At 34.9% G+C, this 23,308-nt stretch overlaps 1 protein-coding gene across 5 annotated transcripts in view; it reads right to left on the reverse strand.

Moving 5' to 3' along the window:
- The window catches only part of SNX13 (sorting nexin 13), a 136,267-nt gene that overhangs the window by 70,003 nt on the left and 42,956 nt on the right, over window positions 1-23,308 (reverse strand). For 2 of the 5 annotated variants that reach the window (XM_045495010.1, XM_045495008.1), the window contains exons 2-6: window positions 21,940-22,052; window positions 17,168-17,270; window positions 15,379-15,468; window positions 14,322-14,443; window positions 8,155-8,226 (exon numbers count right to left, since the gene is read on the reverse strand). In XM_045495010.1, the coding sequence (XP_045350966.1) occupies window positions 8,155-8,226; window positions 14,322-14,443; window positions 15,379-15,468; window positions 17,168-17,270; window positions 21,940-22,052 (500 nt within the window). Of the gene's footprint in view, window positions 1-4,217; window positions 4,270-8,154; window positions 8,227-14,316; window positions 14,444-15,378; window positions 15,469-17,167; window positions 17,271-21,939; window positions 22,053-23,308 lie in introns of those variants that run through there. The other 3 variants (XM_045495011.1, XM_045495009.1, XM_045495012.1) reach the window with 2 other exon arrangements.

Here is a 23,308-nt window from a genome sequence, read left to right on the forward strand (position 1 = left end):
CAAATTAACATTAAAAAGGTAACCTGCACTCAGGGATGTGAGAAGGGGTTAACATTATTTAGAGTACTGTAAGAGCCATAGCATATAACCATATACTACATGTAATAACAATACTCAGCCTCAATTTAAAAATAAAAATTTAAATCTAGCAGTCTCTAGAGTTTTCTTTATTCTTATTTAAAAAAGAAAAAAGGGCGCTTGGGTGGCTCAGTAGGTTAAGCATCTGACTCTTGATTTCGGCTCAAGTCATGATCTCACGGTTCGTGAGTTTGAGCCCCGCATGGGGCTTCACACTGACAGTGAGGAGACTGCTTGGGATTCTCTCTCTCCTTCTCTTTCTGCCCCTCCCACCCTTTCAAAACAAATCAACTTTAAAAACAAACAAATAAATAAATAAATAAATAGAAAAAAATCACAATCTGTATAAGCATATAAATAACTCAACCTTTGCTTGAGTTATTTATAAAAAATCATCCATACCTCAAAATTTTATAATAGAAATCAGTTGGTATAGGTCATTACTCATTTAATCGATACAAGGTTCATTCTAACAAATTTAGAAGCTAAATATGTAAACTTTCAAATTATATCTGTTACATTTCATGGTACAATGCAATTGATATATTTTGTTGAATTTTGCAAACAAAATACAATTTACTAATTTAAAATTTTCTTAATATTATTTAAGAAAGAGAGAGAGCATGAGCAGAAGGGCAGAATGAGAGAAAGAGAATCTCAAGCAGGCTCCATGCTCAATGCAGAACCCAGCACAGGGCTCAATCTCACAACCCTGAGAACATGACCTAAGGTGAATTCGAGAGGTAGATGCTCAACCAACTGAGCCATCCAGCCATTCCAATTTACTAATTTTAGAAGGTGTTCTCAACTCATCTCAACTCATTACAGACAGCAACACTCAAACTAAGTGAAAATAAGCAATTCAAGTACATAAAATTTATTTTAAATTTAAAATAGGGATTTCTACCTTAAAAGATAAATATGTTGAGGATGAAAAAAACAGGGAACACAGTATTCTATATCTCTAAGATCACTATTTTCTCCTCGCTTAACTCACTTCCACTGAATATGTGCAAATTTAATGTTAATCTCAACTCAAAAGAACTCTTCTAGGTTAGGAAGATAGAAGAAGAATACACTGCTTCCCTTTGTAAATTAGGAAAACATCTACTAAAAATTTCTAGTACTATTTATCTTTTAAAACTTATGGAAATATTCTGAAGATAGTGACGTACTTTCTAAAATTATGTAATAGGTAAAAATGGAACATGAATATAAAAACCAATTAAAAATCATTCAATTTCTGTGACAGCCACACTTCCTTGTAGTTTTCTATTAGAGCTCTTAGTATCAATTATTCTTAAATTATATCTACAAGTCAAGGCTCTTTTCACTTTGTTTAAACTATTCCTCCACATGATTCTTATTCTAATAAAAACACTTGGATTATTACACAATAAAATAAAATTCATTTTATTACTATTATAAGCTTTCATTTCTTGAATTTAAATAAGGAGAGAATTATTGCCTATATTACCAAGGGTATAAGTGATATAGTCAAACCTACCCTGAGATTCTAAAATTTACAGCAGGCCGCTAAAGCCTTTCTGTCATATCTTGGCAAAATAGTTGCAAAAATTAAGAAAGTTAACTAGAAATGCAAACAAGTAATGAAGTTTTACTAAAGAGCAAAAACCAAACCATCAAGTGTACCTCTCTGAACATATATTTGCATGTCTTTATCTCCATTCCTACGGCCAGCATTCTATTCCTGGCCTTTTATTTTAAACGATTTCCCATGTCTACCACCTTTGTATCCCCATCATTCTGGATCCATACAGCAGCCAGAGCGATCTTTTTAAAAACACAAATATGATAGTACAAGATAAGAGATTCAAAACCCCTTCAATAACTCCCCATGGATCTTAGGGCTAAGCATGAACACTTTCTCTAAGAACGTGCATACCCAGGATGACCCTGCTTACTTCCTCATCACCATCTGTTCCACCCTCTTACTTCCTTTCTGTTCTGCTGACTCACGGGCTCTTTCCATTTCTCAAACTCAAATACGTCCTGTCTTATTTCAAAGCCTGTAGATACGCTGATCCCTCTGCCAAGTTTGTTCACCCCCACCCACCCTCCACACATTTCCCTTCTCTCCCTCACATTCACTTGACAATTCCCACTTAGAGTTCATCTAAAAAGTCAATTTCACTTGGCAGCCTTCCCTGACCCTCACTCTTCTCCCTCTCTGCCTTATTTCTTCAGACTAGGTATGGATCTGCAGTGATACAATGTCAAAGCACCAAATTTTCCACTTTTTATAGCACTTACAACCTACAGTGAAATAATTCAACTGCTAGAGATGAATTTAATTGCTGAGATAAAAACCTCGGGAAGCCAGAGACTTTGTCTGTTTTATTCTGTGTTCCTTTTATTCACAAGGGTATCTCCCATAGCTAAACAGTGTGTTGAACACTGGAGGCACTCGACGCATACTGATTTATGGATTCCTCTTTCAGGGTCAAAACACTGTTGACAAGTGTCCCAAGAGAGAAAACATGAGGCACACATGACGGTTCCCTATTTAAGTTCTGAAATAGGACACAAAGTGAGAAGTTCTTCTTGCCTTTCTAAATCCTAAAGTTACTTAATGCTAATACCAAAACAAGACAACGAATATCCCTAATATGGGGGCTGACAATGAGATTATATAAATTACATCACTGGTTCCATCTATGCTAAGCAGTGTACAGCTCATCATCACTAATGCAAAAAAACACACCAAAATCAAGTAACTATTTCTGTAAAAGAGCACCATTACATTAGTTGTGAAATTCAGCAAACCACATCACTTCCCAGGGCTTGTTTTCTCTAAGGACTGAAGAGTTTTAAGAGTCCATGATTATATAACCTCAATACGCATCCAAGCATGTACAACACACACACACACACACACACACACACACACACACAGAGGACATGGAAAACTGGTAACTGGTAAGAAAATGAAAATATCTGACCAAAAGGAGTCATAAATATATTTCATTTTAACGTAAATCATATAAACTTTCAACATAAAATGAAGACCTTATATTTGACCAAGGTTTTGCTAAGTGATATATCAATGTGGCTTTTGTCTTTAATAAAACGTTCCTACACTGCAACAGTTTGGTGCCCAATTCCTTTTAAAGAGTATAACTAAAGACATTTGTGAACAAATCTGGATGCAGAGTCTTTCAAGATTTTCCACCAATATTTCTGGGGCGCCTGGGAGGCTCAGTCCGACTTCAGCCTCAGGTCATGAACTCACAGTCAGTGAGTTCAAGCCCCACTTTGGGCTCTGTGCTGACAGCTCAGAGCCTGAAGCCTGCTTTGGATTCTGTGTCTCCCTCTCTCTCTCTGCCCCTCCCCCTGCTCATGCTCTGTCTCTGTCTCAAGAGTAAATAAATATTTTTTAAAAAATTAAAAAAAAAAGATTTTCCACCAATATTTCATTACTTGTCTTGTGCACACCTGATTCAACTATAATCCATTTAACACCTAGCTTTGAGTAAAATCCAATGCAAAAGGCAGTTTTCATAGAAACTACCTTGCCATTCTCATAGTTTTTCCAACTATGTAAGAGTAAATTAAATGATGATTATAATAAGCTTAACTGGGATACACACATCTGGACAAATACAACTTTCTTTTTTAACATATTTGGTTATCTTTCTCCTCTAAATCACACATGTTCAGCTCACAACACAGACCAAGTGGACCAGATATTCTGGAGGCCAAGCATACTTTTGAGAAACCTTAAACTCAAAAGATGGGAACAGGAGCGGACATAAATACCAGAAAGTGGTCTTTTCACCTAGCTTTAATGCTAAGGGCATAAATCTGTATGTCTTACAAAGGGAATAGAGAATACTGGTTAACTGAAATAAGTTAAGAGAATTGCTACCACAGCAGTACAGAATTGGAAACATACCAAAATTAGCTGAAAATTTTACTGACAATAACTACACACAAAAGTAGAGGTGAAGTGTTATGCTGTAATTTAAATGGATTAAATAAAGAAGCTACATTTAAAACAAATCTTAATGAATGAGTGATATTGAAATGGGAGAAAGACAGGATATAGGAATGTGCAAAAGGAGGGAATAAGCATGGTATATGTAAGGGTCATCATGCGGTGGATGTGCCTGACTAAAGACGGGGTGGCTGTTGGGTAGTAAAGGCAATCTTCACATCCGTGGCAGAATACTTTCTTGGAAATGGTCTTTTATGTCAAAGGGATAAAAGTAAAAACTGATTTTCACACACACACACACACAAACACACACACACACACACACACACACAAAATCCTGTAATAAATGTTGTGTTCCTGATGCCACATTTTTTTTCAGAAATAACTACTAAGACCCTATTTGAATACAGTAAGAATGGCACTGAATACTGCATAGTGTGTACATGTTTAAGTGTATATGTATATATACACACACATACATGTACATATCTGAAGGCTTTTTAAAGATATATTAACAAAGCAATATAATAAACAATCACATAAAATTATAATAATATGTATTAATCTCCTATATCATCTCTTTTACCTTCTATTTTTAAAAAATGGGCATTTGAAAAAAAATCTTTACTGTAGTAAAATTCCTACTTTTTCCTGGGTAGATTTTAAGAAGCAAGAATCTTAGAGGAGATTTTGAAAAATGTTTTACTGCAGTAGAGGGCTTTTGATCAACTGATCCAAAGACATCTTTTAGTGAAAGTAGGTGGCCTGTTAAAGAAGAATCCCTTCTTGAGCCACTGAATCAGGCAGTAACTTCCCCCTCATAATTCACTATCAGAAAGGATACACACTTTAACATAAACCTTAACTTGTTTCCAGCCTTCAGGAGCCCTTGAAGGACTACTTTGTTACAGTGTCCAAAGCTTCAGCCTGAAATTGAATTTGAGCAGGTTTTTAAGGCACAGAACTGTAAACTTGCTTCTAAATCCATTAAAAGAATTACCCTTCGTGCCATCTCAACTTACTCATAAATACATGTGACCGTAACCATCTCTCCAGAGCACCTTTGTTTCCCTTTGAAAAGCTACTTTAAAAATCTAATTATAAGGATATGAATAAAATAATGAAACTTTTTTTTTTCACATTACTGAATTTACATTAAATTTACTATTACTCTTTACCATAATCCTCAAATACATATAAAAGAACTGAATCATCAACCACACAAGGAAACAAGTCTCACTGCTTCATCATTACAAATCTGTCTGCTCCCTTCATTGGAAGCACCTTTTCCCAGCAGGGGAAAAAAAAGAAAGTGGGAGAGCCAAATGTGCACATTCCTTTTCTAGTTCCATGTTCAGTGACTGCCTACCAATAGCTTAAAATCAACCATGGGAGGAATATTTACACTTCACAAAACTTAGACTTCTAAAACGACAAATGTATTGTTTTCACCATTCTATAAAGAATAACAGCCATAAATAATTTGGATAATAAATTTTTTTTTTAATTTTCAATGATACAAGACTTAACCATCGAGAAAAGATTAGTCCACTAAATGTCTTTTATGTCTAAAGTCAAGCATTCTTCCTAACCACATAGAAACATAATAAAAAGTATAAACAAACTTTATTATCATTCTACTCTAAGGCCTCCTACTAGTAAAACAACAGACTAGAGGAGCGCTTTAATTCCTAAGTAAACTAAATGTCATTAGCAACATTAGACACTATAAAAAGTAACTCCCCAAATGGTATCCAAAATGTAAGGTATGACAGAGTATGTGAGTGCATGTTTTGAGGATGAGGTATGACCGGAAAAATAAAAACAAACCGACACTAGTACAACCTGACCAAGGAAGTCTTAGTATTTTAGAATTTCAAGGGATCAGAAATAATTTCAAGTCCACCATTATAGAGCCAGACTTCAATTACTTCTTCTAGATCATACAGTTAGTGAGATCAAGGCTTTGGTTTTTTTAATTTTTTTAAAAAGTTTATTTATTTTTGAGAGTGAGAGTGAGCACAAGCAGGGAACGGCAGACAGAGAGGGAGACACAGAACCTGAACCAGGCCCCAGGCGCCACACTGTCAGCACTGAGACCGTTGGGGGGAACCCACCCACTGTATTCTCAAGAATAAATGAACATTTAAAAAAAATTTTTTTTAATTAAAAATAAATAAATCAGGATTCTTAATTTTCCATTCAGTGTTTTATTTTACTGTGCCTTAATAACACAAAACCTCCTGACTCTTAAAGTTATAAGAAAACTAAAAAAAATGGAAAAAAAAATTTAGGCATGCAGTTTTATGTAACCATATTAAGGGAAATTATATTTAGTGAACTCTAACACCACATAAGATGTTCAATTCTACGTCCTGTGCCCAATGCTTCAAAGAGATTAAAGATCCAGATGTTCTAAAGGACACAGATCTCAGAATACAATGAACAACTTAGAGAAACACACATGAGGCACACACTCAGCTATTTTAGAGGGTGAGTATAAAGAACACAGTGATGGAAGCCTTAATCAAGCTGTAGGAAAGGAAAAGAAATAACCTAGTGCTAAGTGTGAATCCTCTTAGATATAAGGTTAAGTATTAAAATATTAAAATAAACAAGCTTTTCTAACAAGATGTACCTGACAAATGAAACATTCCTAGACCCCACAGTAAAATATATCAAAATTCTGTAGGGAAAAACAAGTCATACAAGTCATAAATGGACCTCAATCAAGAAGAATTTGACTAGTTACTATTTAATCACATATAAAAACACTATTTTGAGCATTAGTTTCCAGACCACTTCCCAAAGAAATAAAGGGATGTGGCTGCCATCCTAGATATCTTTATTGCTCATTACCAAATGTTTCTATCTTTGGTCTCTGGCTATAAAAATGATACAGTCTCATTCTGTAAAATGTAATTTCTTTCCTTCCTTTTTTTTTTTTTTTGTTGTTTTTTAATATTTATTTATTTTTGAGAGACACAGAGAGACAGAACACGAGTAGGGGAGGGGCAGAGAGAGAGGGAGACACAGAATCTGAAGCGGGCTACAGGCTCTGAGCTGTCAGCACAGAGCCCGACACAGGCCTTGAACCCACTAACTGTGACATGACCTGAGCCAGTCAGACACTTAACTGACTGAGCCACTGAGGTGCCCCAAATGTAATTTCCTTCTTTTAATTTTCAGCATCAGCCTTAATCAGCCATAATCCACAATCCAAAGATTAGTTAATATTTTAGTGTATTTCCCATCAGTCTCTTTGCTATGCATGCATATTTATGGTTTTCTTACATGGCTAAAATCATACACTATGTTGAATAATTTTTACTCTAATGTATTTCCTATTAGTTTAACAATGCTTCCTAAATATCTTAATGACTACAAAACTAATTCAAGAGTCAGAAAACTTGTTTTCTATTGAGCCAAATGGCAATTTTTTTTAGGTTTTGCAGACCACACTGTCTGGGTCACAACTAGTCAACTCTGCTGTTGTAGCACAGGAGCAGCCATGGACAAAAATGCAAACAAATGAGTGTGACTGTCCAATAAAATTGTATTTACAAAAACTGTCTACAATATACTATACTTAATAAAATTACTGAATAACTAATTTTAAAATGGGGAAAAATCTGAGTAGACATCCTCTAAAGATGCTATACAAAAAATAACTCATAAGCCCATGAAAAAATGCTCAATACCAACACCTCTCAGGGAAATGCAAATCAAAACAATTATGAAATACCACTTCACACGCACTAAGACAGCTGTAATCAAAAAGACAGACAAAATCACAGAATGCCTGTCTGGCACAATCAAAAGAGCATGCAACCCTTGATCTCAGGGTCATGAGTTCAAGCCCCATGTAGGGTACAGAGGTTACTTAAATAAATAAAACTTGAAGAAAAAAGAAAAGACAAAATCAAGTGTAGGTGAGGATGTGGAGAAATCAGAACCCTCATAGTGTAGTGGTGAGAATATGTAGCCACTTTGAAAAACAATTTGCAGCTCCTCAAAGGTTAGAGTTACCATATGACATAGAAATTCTACTCCTGTATATCCAAGAGAAATAAAAACGTAAGTCCACAGAAAAACCTGTACATGAATGTCCACAGTACCATTCTTCATAATATCCAAAAGGTGGAAACAATCCACATATCCACCAGCTCATGAATCCACATGTCCACCAACTAATGAATAAACAAAATGTGGTTTATTATCATACGATGAAATAAATAACAAATAACAACAAATAACTCATAATCCCGTGAAAAAATGCTCAATACCACTACCTCTCAGGGAAATGCAAATCAAAACCATAATGAAATACTGCTTCGCACCCACTAAGACAGCTGTAATCAAAAAGACAGACAAAATCACAGAGTGCCTGTCTGGCAGTTGTTATTTGTTATTTCTTATTCAGCAATAAGAAAGAATAGTAACATATGCTACATGGATAAACCTCGAAAACATTATGCTAAGTGAAAGAAAAAGAAGCCAGTCACAAAAGGACACATAATTAGGAGGAACAGAAATTAGGTAAGGATTACCTAGAAATAGATACTGGCGGGGGGGGGGGGGGGCGCGGGGAGGGGAATACAGGGAGTGAATGACAGTAGATACAAGGTTTCTCGTGGGTCATTTACGTGTTCTTGAAATGACTGTGATGAAGATTGCATAACTCCATAAATAAAAGCCACTGACTTTAAGTGGTTAAATTGTGTGATATGTGAATTATATAATATACAATTAACAACCCTTGTTCTATTCTACATATGTAAAAACATTAAGTTATTTTCCCTTCTTTTAAATACTTAATGGTTCCTGGGACACCTGGCTGGCTCAGCTGTTGGGGCGTGCAACTCTGGATCCCAGGACTGTGGGTTCGAGCCCAACACTAGAGATCACTTAAAAATGAAATCTTTAAAATAAGTAAACAAATAAATAATCCTAATTGTTTTTGCTGTACTGTGGTAAATAGGACAATAATCATTTTTTTAATTAAAGTCTGTTTTTCTTCATTTTTTATTGTTTATGTATATTAGAGACCGGGCATGAGCAGGGGAGAGGCAGAGGGAGAGAGGGAGGCACAGAAGCCGAAGCAGGCTCCAGGCTCTGAGCTGTCAGCACAAAGCCTTACAAAGGGCTCGAACCCGTGAGCCATGGCATCATGACCTGAGCCAAGTCAGATGCTTAACTGACTGAGCCACTCAAGTGCCCCTGATTAAGGTCAGTTTTAAGCTAAGTCTTCAAATGGCAAAGAATAGAAAATGGCAAAAGAGTGTACAACTTTACTGATACAAATGTCCATTATCTGAGTTGTGCTTCCCTTTTGGAGGAGTCTAGGAACACATGATCTATTACTTCTATGACAAAGGTTGTGAGAAAAATGGCTAAATAATCAGAACATATCTCCCATCATTCCAGAAAGAGCGCTATCATTAGTATCCACTGAATCCTGGAACATACATAGCCATACCTCCTCCTCCCACAGGAAAACCCTTTAGGAAGAACACAGCCGTGGCATTAGAATATATCTCTTTTCTACTGACCTTGGGATTAAGGGGAACAGAGGTGGAGGAACACAGTTACCATATTTACCTTTGAGCGCAACTAGGTTACTTGATCACTTGTATTTCCCTATGGCTTCTACTACACTAACCTTATCCCCCTTCTCAGAACTTTGCTCTTTCCTAACATGTCCTTCATCCCTCTCTCTATCCCACATATCCATTCTTGAAGACCAGTTTTAACCTTAATCCACAAGAGGTCTTCATTAGTTACTCTGGTCCATTCTACCTCTACATAAAAATTGCTCTTGGGACGCCTGGGTGCTCGCTCAGGCAGTTAAGCATCCAACTTCTGATTTCAGCTCAAGTCATGATCCCTGAGTCATGAGATCAAGCCCTGCATCGGGCTCTGTGCGGAGCCCCTCCCACACTCATGTGCACCCTCTCTCTCTCAAAATAAACTTTAAAAAAAATTGCTTTTAATACCACACAAATGACTACTTTGTTGCTCTATATCTTAAGTGCTTTAATTTGATCTCCCCCCCCCCAACCCCTTGCCCCCCAAACAAACTAAGATAAGGTAAAAGAATCTGTGTATATATTCTAGGAACATAGTAAGTAGCAAAAATTAAGTTACATACAAAAATTAAGTTAGCATACACTGAACATTTACTGTGTACCAATCCTGTGGTATTTTACATGCACTAGTACCATATATAAACATTACAGTAACCCCATGGGATAATTATCTCATTTTACTGATGCAGAGATTGAAACAGAGAAAGTCAAGTAACTTGCTCAAAATACCACTTATTGGCTGATAAATATTCCATGAAATGCTTTCTGAACATCATCTCATTTGCCCCTCACAATTCTGAGTGTGCTACAAATGTTATTATTTTACATAAATGGTAAGAAATCTTAAGTACACTATAACTCAATGGTACAGGTAGAACTGTAATACAGATATCCCAGAGCTCTCAGTGCTGTATCATAATATCTTATTTGAAAGAGGAATAAAAATACAAAGGTTATCACAGATTCATCCCCTAAAGCTCCAGCCTAGTTCACACCCAGGTTCTACCACAGAGAACTCAAGTGTGCTCCATGAAGGTTCCCATCCCTAAACTGCTACTAGAGTAATAGATACTAATGTTAATACAAGGTCCTCTCTCACATGTGATGTCATATGATGTCATTTAAACCTAACAACCTGATAAGAAGATATGAGTTATCGCCAGACTCAAAGAATTTATATATTCTGTTCATTCAAGGTCTTACAGCTTAATAATAGCATTAAAGCTCAAAATCAGGACTTCAGACTCTTCATGTCTTTTCTTCCTACTGTGTCTCAAAATTAGCTTTACATTTTATGCCCATACTCTGTAATTGTTTCCTCAAGGTAATGAATAAATATGACCACCAAAATGGAGGGCTTCAAATTTTTTTCTGGGTTCACAGGCCCTTTTTAAAATGAAATCTGTAATCACCCAATTAAAAAAAAACAGTTGTGCATACACTTTCAGGGCTTCATGGGCCCCTATACAAGACTGTAGCTTGAAGGGCAGAGGCAATAACTTAATGCTCCTGTTACATGCTCCAGAAACAACAGACAGCACAGAACAAGGAACAAAGTAGTATTCAAGTGACTTCAAACAGACCTAATTTCCATACTATCATTGAAAACAATCATGGAGACTCTGTAAGACATACCTTTTAGTAGTAAAAGAAAAAGCCAACATAGAACAAAAATAAAGTCATTCACATGGATGACACAATTACTGAACCTTACAAAATACCAGGGACTTGACTTTGTATCATTTTTACCCTGAAAACAGCCTCAAAAGTAACTTCGTTATTATCAGTCTATTACAAATGAGGAAACTAAGGTTCAAAAGGAGAGGATTTATTTGTCCAAAAACTTAAGGTCAATGAGAAAGCAAAGATATAAATTCAGGTCAGTCCAGGATGAAAGAAAACTGACTCTTTCTGCAATCACCCAAATATTCACCTTGATAGCATACAATGTTACAAAAGGGGGAAAAGAATAAAAACAAAACAATTTATTACATGAAGGGTAAAGAAAAGGTGGTTTGGGGGATCAAAAACAGGGAAAGTAGTGCAATGAGAGGTAAAAAGGGGGGGGAAATTAGGATGAAAATCTAAAGTTTTTTTTTTGTTTTTGTTTTTGGTTTTGTTTTGAGATAGGGAGCATGAGTGGGGGAGGGACAGAGAGAGGCAGAGAGGGTGGGGAGAGGGAGAGAGCCAGTGAGCAAGCATCCCAAGCAGGCTCCACACTGTCAGCAGGGAGCCCAATGCAGTGTGGGAACTCACAAACCATAAGATCATGACCTGAGCCAAAGTCAGCTGCTTAACAGGCTGAGCCACCAAGGCACTCCTAAGATGAAAAATCTAAATCATGACATATCTGGTAGGGAATGAAAGAAGAATACTAGACTGTGGATAATCTTGCACTAATCAATCTTTCTGGACCTTAGCTTCCTCATCTGTGAAATTATAAATGCTGGAGGGCATTAAAAATTTAAATATCAAATTCCTTCACAACTTTAAAAACATTTTCACAAGTGTTATTTTTATTACATTCCATCAAATGGGGATTCTGTTTTATTCACTGCAGTATCTGCAGCACCTGGTTGGTACAAAGTAGGCACAAAATATTAGTTGAATGAATTAAATAAATTTGATGCCAACAATAACCCTGTAAGGAACACAGAACAGGGAAGGTATGATTATGCTTATTTCACATACGAGAAAAACAGATTCAAAAAGTTTAAAATACTTGTTCATAGTTCCATAGCTAAGTAGTAGAGCAGAATGTAAACTCAAGTCTCCCAATTACTAGTTCAAAGTTCCTTCCAGGTCTAAAATTTGTTAGATTTCAATACATACTTAGGCAGTCAGATACATCAATAATGGACTCTTATTTCTACCTTTCCAAAGGAAGAAAAAAAAAAGTCATTAGGATGATGTTACTATAGAAAGTAGTGAATGACTGATTCGGAAGAGTTACCTGAAAGAATGAATACCCAATACTCAATATTGTTATATATATGAAATAAAGGAGATAAAATCCAATCCCTGACTTTTTATCATACCTTATTTTTGGTGTTCCACAGGGAGCATACACTTGTAATGATGGCTGGCTACTGGGCAAATGTTGGCTGTTAACACTGAGGGAGAAGGAGTTCAGATCTATCTCTACACGTAAGGTTATTATTCAAACCATACACATTACTGCAGGCCTCCCCAGTGACCTGAGGCTGAGGAACTAAGCTCCTACTCTGAAGCTCAGGATTAAATGAGTTACAGCTGAAAAGTCCTGACAGGGTAGCATGAGCTGGAAACATCTATGTGCACAGAGATGAAAATGCCATACAAGCCCCAGGGCAAAGCTCTAATTCTCCAAGACTGTCAGAAGTACAAGATTGTATTTCAAGAATTTAAGTGGGGAAGAAGAGGGGTTGGCTGAAAAACAACACCTTCAGATTTGAAAGTGTACTGAAGGCCAAGGCATGCAACTTCCTGCCTTGAGGCTACAGGCTGGTAGGAAAATCTGTGTGTGGAGTGGGTAACAAAATCCTTCAATAAAAAATTTTAAAAAATGCAAACTCATGGGGCGCCTGGGTGGCGCAGTCGGTTAAGCGTCCGACTTCAGCCAGGTCACGATCTCGCGGTCCATGAGTTCGAGCCCCGCATCGGGCTCTGGGCTGATGGCTCAGAGCCTGGAGCCTGTTTCCGATTCTGTGTCTCCCTCTCTCTCTGCCCCTCCCCCGTTCATGCTCTGTCTCTCTCTGTCCCAAAAATAAAAATAAACGTTGAAAAAAAAAAAAAGAAAAATTAAAAAAAAAAAAAAATGCAAACTCATCCAAACATAAAATCCTTTCTTTCAAAAATAAGTAATTTCTGGATATGAAATGGCCACCCAAAAAAATCAAGTAGTTTCAATACAATAGAGACCAAAATATTTTGTCATACAAAAGGTAGTATATAAGCAAGTTTTGTAAGGTAAGAAATTTAGTATATCTCCTAAAAATTTCTTAAAGCGAACTTATCAAACTACACTCCCTTCTGAAAATAAACTGAATATTCTCCACTGACTTAATGATCCTTTGGTTTCTTCTCCCCCTAAAAGCACTTCTACTAGGTATGTGTCAAAAGTAAAAGAGTAGTTATACTGAAACTACTTCCATGGCACTAAAATAAAACAGAGTATCTGGATAAGAGGGGGGAAAAAAAGGTATTCTCAATAAGTGGGGTGGAAGTCACATGACCAGACCTAGATGAAGAAACTTACATCCAGACAGAAATCAAGGCTTAATCAAGATCAACATCCTGTAAATATAAAGGTTAAAGTTAAAGAAGTATAGGTTTTTAGAGCTCCAGTTCTATAATCCGAGCGTTATCTCACAATAATAACTACTGTTCTACTTACCTTTTTTAAAAAAAATTTTTTAATGTTTATTTTTGAGAGAAAGAGACAGAGTGAGAAGGAGGGAGGGACAGAGAGAGAGGGAGACAGAATCTGAAGCAGGATCCAGGCTCTGAGCTGTCAGCACAGAGCCCAACGTGGGGCTCGAACTCACAGACCCTGAGATCATGCCCTGAACTGAAATTGGCCACTTCACCAACTGAGCCACCCAGAAGCCCTCTACTTACCTTTTAATAATCAATTTCCCCCTTCCATTTAAAAGTCATTTTCCTTACTGGTATAAACAATATATTTTAAATTTTTCTGCATCAAACAGTGACCTTACCTAGTAGCAAATTGAATGAGTGCATTTTGAAGAGTCTGCCTAATTTCAAGAAGAAAAGATTCATCATCACTTAGTGTATAATACCAGTACTGGACATAATCCCTCAAGGAAAACTGGATAACCTAAAACAAAAATATTGGGGAAAAATACAGCTTTAGGATTTAAAAAGGATCAGTGGCAAATTAAAACCTGAAAGGATTTTTTTATCAATTTATATTTACTCTCTACACACTAAACTGTGATTTAAAAAAAACTGCCTTATCTGTGGTCAATCCCCACCCATATTCAGGTAAAGACAGAGTCTGCAAAAAACATAAATTTTCAGTGCCATGATACAATCAAGAGTTTAAATAGTTCAACGGAATGAGGTGCAAAATAATACCAAATGACCCTAATTCTCAAAAAGAAACCTCTTTTCCAAGATTATATCTTCAAATATACTGCAAATTACCAAAAAAGACAAAGGAGTTCACTTAATTCTAGGACCCTGGATACTGCAACAGTATTAAAGCAGCCTATGAATAGCAAATAATACAACTTGATGTGTATTATTTTTGAAAATCAGGTACACTAAATATGGTTCATCTACAAAAGAAATGTTAGAATTTTAAAGTACACATAATAATCATATAATTAAATAAACATCAATGAAAAATATCTGGGAGGAGAAAAAAATTTGTAATCTAATTTTTAAATATTTTTTTAATCAAATCAGGTATATCCATTTAAAAAACAATAGGAAAAAAAAACATCTGATTTACCAAACCACTAAGCTTGTTCATCAGCTAAAGAGCATTTTAACTTTAAAATAATTAGAAACATTATCAAAGAAATTTTCTAAACGCAAATTCAAACAAAAGGCTTGAATATTACATAAACCCCTTCATTATGAATGATTTCTCAAATAAGGTACCATGTTTAAATACAGGATCCAAGGACAACATAATAAATTTCCAGCATATTACATATATAACAAAAAATATTTCCTAGTATTTTCAAAAGAAATAAACCTTATTACACAATACAAGGTATGCAAATACCACAAAGGAAAACTCACTTGCTGGAGAGGTTCATCAATTATATTGGCACCTGTCAATCTTCTATCAATCTTTATAGTCCTGGCTTCTCGTTTCATTTCTTCTAAGCACTTAAAGAAAATAATAACATTTTACTGCACAGTTTCTTAATTTAAAATCTCTATAGTTCACTTCTAACTGAATATTCATTGTAACTTTCCTGTCATCTTCAAGTCAGTCAATAATAGCCCTATTTCTTAAGGCTCTGGTATAAACCAAACACCAGCTCTCAAAGTTTCTCTAACAAAGTTAGGACACCCAGAAAAAAATTCTATTGTTATCCTCAAAAATTTTTTAAAAAATCAGTAAATATTATTTATAATGTGAGAAAACTGAAAAGATACTGTTGCTATATTTCAATTAAACTTCAAAGCCCTAAGTTAGTGTTTCAGGTGAGTCAAATTAATAATTGTCTTTATTAAACTCTCCTCTTCTCCCTTCCCAGCCTATATACACAGCTGCCAAATGAATATATTTTAATTAACTTTATTTAGGGATGATTTTTAGCAACTAAAGAGAATGAATTCCTCTATTTCTCTGCAGTCTTCAGAAAGATCAGTGGACTGGAAAAACAGTGAAAATCAGTGGGACACTCTTCAATTAAAAATATGAACAAATAGCAAAGCACAAATATATATATATAAAACATAGACTTCAAATTATAACATGCAACTGCTAAGACTTTTTTCATAAAACATACTTATAAATCATTTTAGAAATAGCAAATGAAAATCACTCTTTTTATATGAGGTACTGAAAAACAGATTATAAGACTTAGCTAGTCTTGACTGTTATTATTTCCATTTAGGATATTAATTTTTAACATATTTCCCATCCTATATTATGTACCGTTCCAATGAATGAAAAGTAATGGATGGCTAAGAAACAATCCAAAAGAAAAGGTTCATTTCCTCGAAAAGATTTGTGAGCAAACTCAAAAGAATACGTATTAACAGGAATTCTAAAGGAGGGCAGAAGAAAGTCTCAAAGAGATTTTAAATGTTAAGTATTAGAAGAAAAAAAAATATTAATATGAAAGTTACTAGGATGGGGTGAAATTCTTTGATTTCAGTAATATAAAATAATACTGTATATTACTATCTCTGCATCTCCTACATCTTAGCACATAATGGACAAGTTAATAAATGTAAAGTTAAAATACAGGTATCAACTCCAGACCATTCGTCTCTCTTCATATAAGATGAAACAAACCATCCTGAATACCCAACAATTGAAGGCAATGCAAATCTGAAGCTTATTTATAATACTGAATTCCAATTTATTTTTATAGGTTATGATATAAAAAATAGAAATATACCAACATTCAAGATGTTGGATATATATATACATATATATATATGTATAAAACTGGGCCTAAATTATTAAAATTATAGATACTGCATAGCCTAACTGCAAGCTGTATTTTCCAAGTCAGTTAAAGAAAAGTGCCCATTTTCTTCTCTCCGGTTTCTATGTAATTTACTTCATTCCAAATTTTGAAATCTTAAGTTAAGATAGCAGGATGAGGGCCCAAATTTCTATCTTTTCCTAAAACTTGCATTTCCACTTTTTAACATCTAACATTAAAAAGTTTTCCAAGTAATCTTTTAAAAATGCATTTTCTAAGCATGATCAGGAAGTCTCCCATAAATTGACAGTGAGCATTAGTGAATTACAGGAAAATCTGCCAAGCCATATACAGGTGATCACATTATCATCACCGCATAGAAAAGGACTTTGAGGTTTCACACATTCCTTTACTCTATTTACCTTAGGAATCCCAGTGGATGTTGGAGGAAGAAATGAGTGTTCACACTGTTCTAGGTACTTCTCTGAGTTTGTTTTTCCAAACAGGAGAGTAACCACAAAACCCCTGGGGGAAAAATTAATTTTAGATACAAAAATAAAATTTTATTATAAGTTAACACATCTATTACCAAATGTATTTTTCAGGTTTAATAGATGCCCTGTCATTCACTAAAAAGTCAGTTTTTGACTTTGGCAAGGCAAGTAACTGACAATTTTGTTATGTTCTGAAGTTTAAAACAACTATAAATATTTTATGAATTTACACAAGAGTGCCTTTCAAAGTTTTTATACAATATACTTCATAAAGAATCCCGGGCTACAAGTTCAAACTTCAGGAAAGTCAGCCCTCAATAAGTAGGTAGGTTAGCTAACCAAAGACAAATAGGATCTAAATCCATAGCTAAAATCACACGTTTCTGTAGTTAACTGATTAATGTGAGATAGTAATATAATTTCCACTATGGAAATAAAATAAATAAAGGCTATACAGGAAAAAAAGAGATTTAATTTATAGTTTAAAGTCAGACTGGAAATTAAAGATACATATAAATATATCCCGAAAGCTAATTGTTTTGAAATAATTACAGAGTTGCGGTAAGACAAAAACTGGTTTAGAACTGCTTTACTGTATTTACTAAACATTATCAATATTTTTTATATTTAAAATTTACCACTTAAATCTAAGCACCACTAAGTAGATAGGAAATCCATAAAAAAACAAAAAACAAAAAAACAAAAAAACATCAAATTCTAACTTTACAATGATCTTGGAGTAATCTTCCAATGATTCAAAGGCTGTGGTGACAAGGGAACTGTGAAAAATTAACTATGGTCAGCCTCAACTACTGAAAGGAAGATTCTCAAAGTTCCCTGCTTTCTGTGGCTATCTGCTCCTTAGTATAAGCACCACAAATGCAGAAAGGGGAGTGGAGAAAAACAAGTCATATGAGCCCATGTCATCAATTCTATTTTTGTTTCTTTTTAAAAGGGCTGGCCTCAGAATTACCAAAAATTTCACCTGTCTTGCATCTGCTATTATTAGTAAGAATCAAGCTGGCCCCATATTTCAGTTTTATCTAGTGATATGTACATTTACAGACACAATAAAATGCTTACATTAAGTTAACAGTGCTGACAAAAATATTATCATGAAATAGGCTGATAAAACACTAACCTTTGTCCAAAGTATGATAGTAGGAAAGTAAGAGAAGGAACAGTTTGATCTTACAAAGAACCTAATTAATAGTTTCAGCCTTGAGGTTTAAGTAAAATCAGATGCTACAAATGACTGTATCATCCGATACAACAGAACTACATGAAATAGCCCATAATACAGAATCAATAGCATCCCCAAAAATTTTTTTAAAAAACACACAAAAAAATCCCTAAATGATCTTCCTTCCAAAAGTTTTCTTTTTATTAGAAAATAAGGAATTAGCTTTGACTATAAGCAAAATATATACATTAGCAACAATGTAGAAGGGCAAACTGCAGAACAAAAACAAAAGGTGGTTGCCATAGGAAATGTATTAATTCCTCTCAAACTTGCATTTTTAAGGGGAAAAAATAACTTTAAAAACTTGCACAATAAAAAAGCACTAAAATTAAGAAATGGTTAGTATATGGAATGTAATTATTTTACTTAAGATTGATATTTAAAAACCTATTTTCGTTCTTACAATTCATAAAGCATTAAACCATACAAAGTTACATTAAAGAAAAGACAACCATTCTTTGTAGTTAAAGACAAAATAGGAAAGATGTGATTCAGGAATTATGGTACTCATTGACCATAACAGAGTTAATTGAGAAATGCTTAATTAACTAACCCCCTGAGACAATTTTGGGAGGCCCTTAGTATTTAAGTTAAAGTTCCCTTACTATAGCAGGGAATTTCATGGAGATCAACAACCTGGGACAGAACATCCGATCAATTTATGATATAATATCAACTTAGAATTTCAGACCCTACCATGTGACTCTTCATATTATCTACCCAAAGAGTTTTAGTGGCCTTCACACACCCTTCAAAATTCCATCTTATCTAAAAATTTATAGAACTTTAGAAGTGTCTAAAAAATATTTTGAGATTACTTCTTGATAAATCTGCAGACTCACAAAGGGAACAAGAAAAGTTACCATGACTCTGAAATGAATTGACTCATCACCCTTCCCCTTTTCCAAAACTTTATATGGAGCACTTTCGTGTAAGAGAAATGATTCTCCACTCCTCCACCTTCCAAAGGATCCTAGAGCTCCTGCTGACAAATAAAGTTGCAATTTCCTCCCTTTATGAAATATTGGAAAATATTCTGAAATCCTTCTCCATCACTTTGGCCAAAGTTTTATTCATTTAGTGAACAGAAGAAATCTCTCCTTTTCAGAGAAACATGTCAAAACAGTCTCCTTTCCAATCGGTAAAATCAGTCATGAGCCTATAGAGAAGAGGTGCAACCATATAGTTATGCAACCATGCTGCTCGGGTCTTAATTTGTAACAAAGAAGTCTAATTTATGAAGCAAAGAAGGCTGTAGACCTATAAAGTCTTCAGTCATCTTTATCATCAACAAAGATATTCAAAATTTTACTTATCTAATTCCTATGGCTTATTTCTAATTGCTTCAGTATATAGTATCATATCTAAGCAATAATGATGAAAATATTCAATCTGAAATACAGTTTTAGGAATAGTCCTTGAGGTAAATGTTTGATTTCTCGTTCTACAAACAGTGGGTGCACTCCCTATAAAATGGCTACACATAACTTTCAAACCCTATTGTGAAAGAGGTGGGTGGTGTTATGTACATTTAGAAGTCAGTTCTTGAGTATCTTACACGGTCTCTCAGGACACAGTTTATATATGTTATTCAATTCAGCTAAGTTCTCTAAACCTATAGGTTCAAATAGCTCTTCCAAATATTTGGGGTCTCAAAAGATTTTTTAAAAAGAACTCAAGGGGCGCCTGGGTGGCACAGTCGGTTAAGCGTCCGACTTCAGCCAGGTCACGATCTCGCGGTCCGTGAGTTGGAGCCCCGCGTCGGGCTCGGGCTGATGGCTCAGAGCCTGGAGCCTGTTTCCGATTCTGTGTCTCCCTCTCTCTCTGCCCCTCCCCCGTTCATGCTCTGTCTCTCTCTGTCCCAAAAAAAAATAAATAAACGTTGAAAAAAAAAATTTTTTTTAAATAAAAAAATTAAAAAATAAAAATAAAAAGAACTCAAGAGGGTGCCTAGATGGCTGTGTCAGTTAAGCACCCAATTCTTGACTTTGGCTCAGTCATGATCTTACTACGGTTCGAAAATTTGAGTCCCATGTCAGCCTACTCCACGATGACAGCCAGAAGCCTGCTTGGGATTCTCTCCCTCTCCCACCCACACTGGTGCCCGTGCTTGCTTTCTTTCTCTCAAAATACATAAACTTAAAAAAAAAAAGAACTCAAAGATATTCATTCCACAATTACATAAATGTATCTTAAAAATACAGACACACACACAAACATATATGTACATTCACACACACATAGTAACAACAAAATACTCAGCTAAGCGACCTTGGTTTGAGTATCTAAATAACAAGCATCTACCTCTGTTTTCTATAGATTTTCTCATATACAACTCACATCTGATACCAAATGCTCCATATAGGAAGCTATACTAAATCATGACTGAAACCTCTCTTGTAAAGGATTATCAATTCAAGGTAAAGCATAAACACTGTTAACCAAACAAACATGAAGAGAAAAAGGCAAAATCGGTTGTTTGAATTTTCTATAACAAAGTAACAGCATTCCCCAAGGGAAATTAACATTGTTTGAAGTCTAATCAATGAAACAGTATCTTCTTTTTTTTTTTTTAATTTTTTTTTTTTTAATTTTTTTTTTCAACGTTTATTTATTTTTGGGACAGAGACAGACAGAGCATGAACGGGGGAGGGGCAGAGAGAGAGGGAGACACAGAATCGGAAACAGGCTCCAGGCTCTGAGCCGTCAGCCCAGAGCCTGACGCGGGGCTCGAACTCACGGACCGCGAGATCGTGACCTGGCTGAAGTCGGACGCTTAACTGACTGCGCCACCCAGGCGCCCCAGTATCTTCTATACTATATAAAACTTGAATCATCTCAATATAACTTATTAATATAATAGATTTAAATTTTTTTTCACTCCTAAAAGGTAATAACACCAAAAGGAATAAAAACTCTTTAAAACTGTCAAATTATACAAAAAGTTTATATCATTGGAAATTGAAAGCTTTTTGAAAATGATTACACATATTTCTGATACAATTTACAATCACCATTGCTTTTTTTTTTTTAATGTTTATTTTTGAGAGAGAGACAGAGAGTGCACGCAAGCACGAATGGGGGGGGAGGGGGAGGGATAGAGAGAGAGGAGACACAGAATCCAAACCAGGATCCAGGCTCTGAGCTGTCAGCACAGAGCCCGACACAGGGCTCGAACTCACGAACTGGGAGATGATGACCTAAGCCAAAGTCGGATGCTCAACCGACTGAGCCACCAGGTGTCCCCCATTACATTGCTTTTATTTTATCAGGTATCTTAATTTTATTTCATTTAACTTTGGTAAAAAATAATTTGCAAAAAAGAGCATTCACAAACCATACTTCCATTTCTCATGGTCATTTTTTTCTTCTTCTTGAGGTCTCGTGGTCATTTGTTTCAATTTTTAACAACAGAGTATGACATAGCAATTATAAGGTTATCTTTGAGAATACTTACCCACCCACAAAGCAGAGGATATAAAATGCCAAATAAAATATTACAAAGGGTCCAAAGGTTATTAGAGAAAGGACAATGCCAAGGCTTCCCCATCCCCATATGGATAGACTGGTCTGAAATAAAGAAAAGGAAAATAAATTTTAATAAATAAATGTCCATATGAATTAGAAAAGAACAAAACTTTTACATCCTTTCAACATATACAGTACTATTTGCAGTATTTGTTACATATTTGTTTTTGAAAATGTTAACTACATTCTTGGAGACTTATGTCTAAGAAACAATATACAGAATCTATATGTAGAAAGGGATTTATAGTACATCAGCAATGATTTTTTAAAAATCTAGTGGCAATGTAAAAGCACAAAAGCAATCATTACACAAACTGTTGAATGGTATGCTGGCATGAGAAATGATAAAAGAAAGTATTTATAATAACATTTACATATGCACACATATATATATAAAAGGTTAAATAGCCTCCAAAGTTGTACATGTTTAGAGTATTTCATCTTAAAACTAAGTTCCAACAGAAATACAGTCTAACAACATTTTTTAAAACTTAAAATTTCAAGGTAAGAAATCCACATCTCACTGAAAATTTTACTCAAATTTACATAGAAATTTATAAAATTATAATTGCACAACTTCCAATTTTCAGTTACCAAAATATACCATGAGCTCAAAAAACATCTCCAAAATTCTCAATCCTTAAAAATAGACAAAAAACCCTGTTTTGTTTAGAATTATACTGTATTATATATTTAAAATACTCCTTTTGTTGAAGGCAAACTGGATTTTAGCAATTTAAGTCCTTACGAATAAATAAACGTATTCAATTCAGTAAGTTCCTACATGCATTTGCCTTGCACTGTGAGGTCTACAAAGGATGCACTTGTCCCATTCCTGCCATCAAGGAGCACAGAGAAGAATGTCTTACAGGAATGAAACAATTAGACACTGAACCAAAATAAAATAATAGAAAGCATTATAAGATGCTAAAGTGAACAAAATTGATGACCAAAAAACTGGAATAGACAGTAAGTTCTATGGATTATGAGAGAAAGAACAGTTTTATTTATTCATCCATTCCTCAGTCAATGAATGTTTCTTATGTGCTATAAGCTGAAGGTGCTTGGGGAAACCACAAGGAATAAAACATATCCTCATAAGGCTACTTTCTAGAAAAGAGAGCGATAAGCATACTCTCATAAATTTACACATTTGCATAAGTTTACATTCCAGAAGGGGAAAAAACAAGTAATAAATAAATGTACAGTTATATCAGCCAGGGAAAAGTGCTATGGAGAAAAATAAAGCAATTACATATGATTGCTATATGTTATATATATAGGACTATATAAGAAGC

This window comes from Leopardus geoffroyi, chromosome A2 (genome assembly GCF_018350155.1).
Source record: "Leopardus geoffroyi isolate Oge1 chromosome A2, O.geoffroyi_Oge1_pat1.0, whole genome shotgun sequence".
Classification (NCBI taxonomy): Eukaryota; Metazoa; Chordata; class Mammalia; order Carnivora; family Felidae; genus Leopardus; species Leopardus geoffroyi.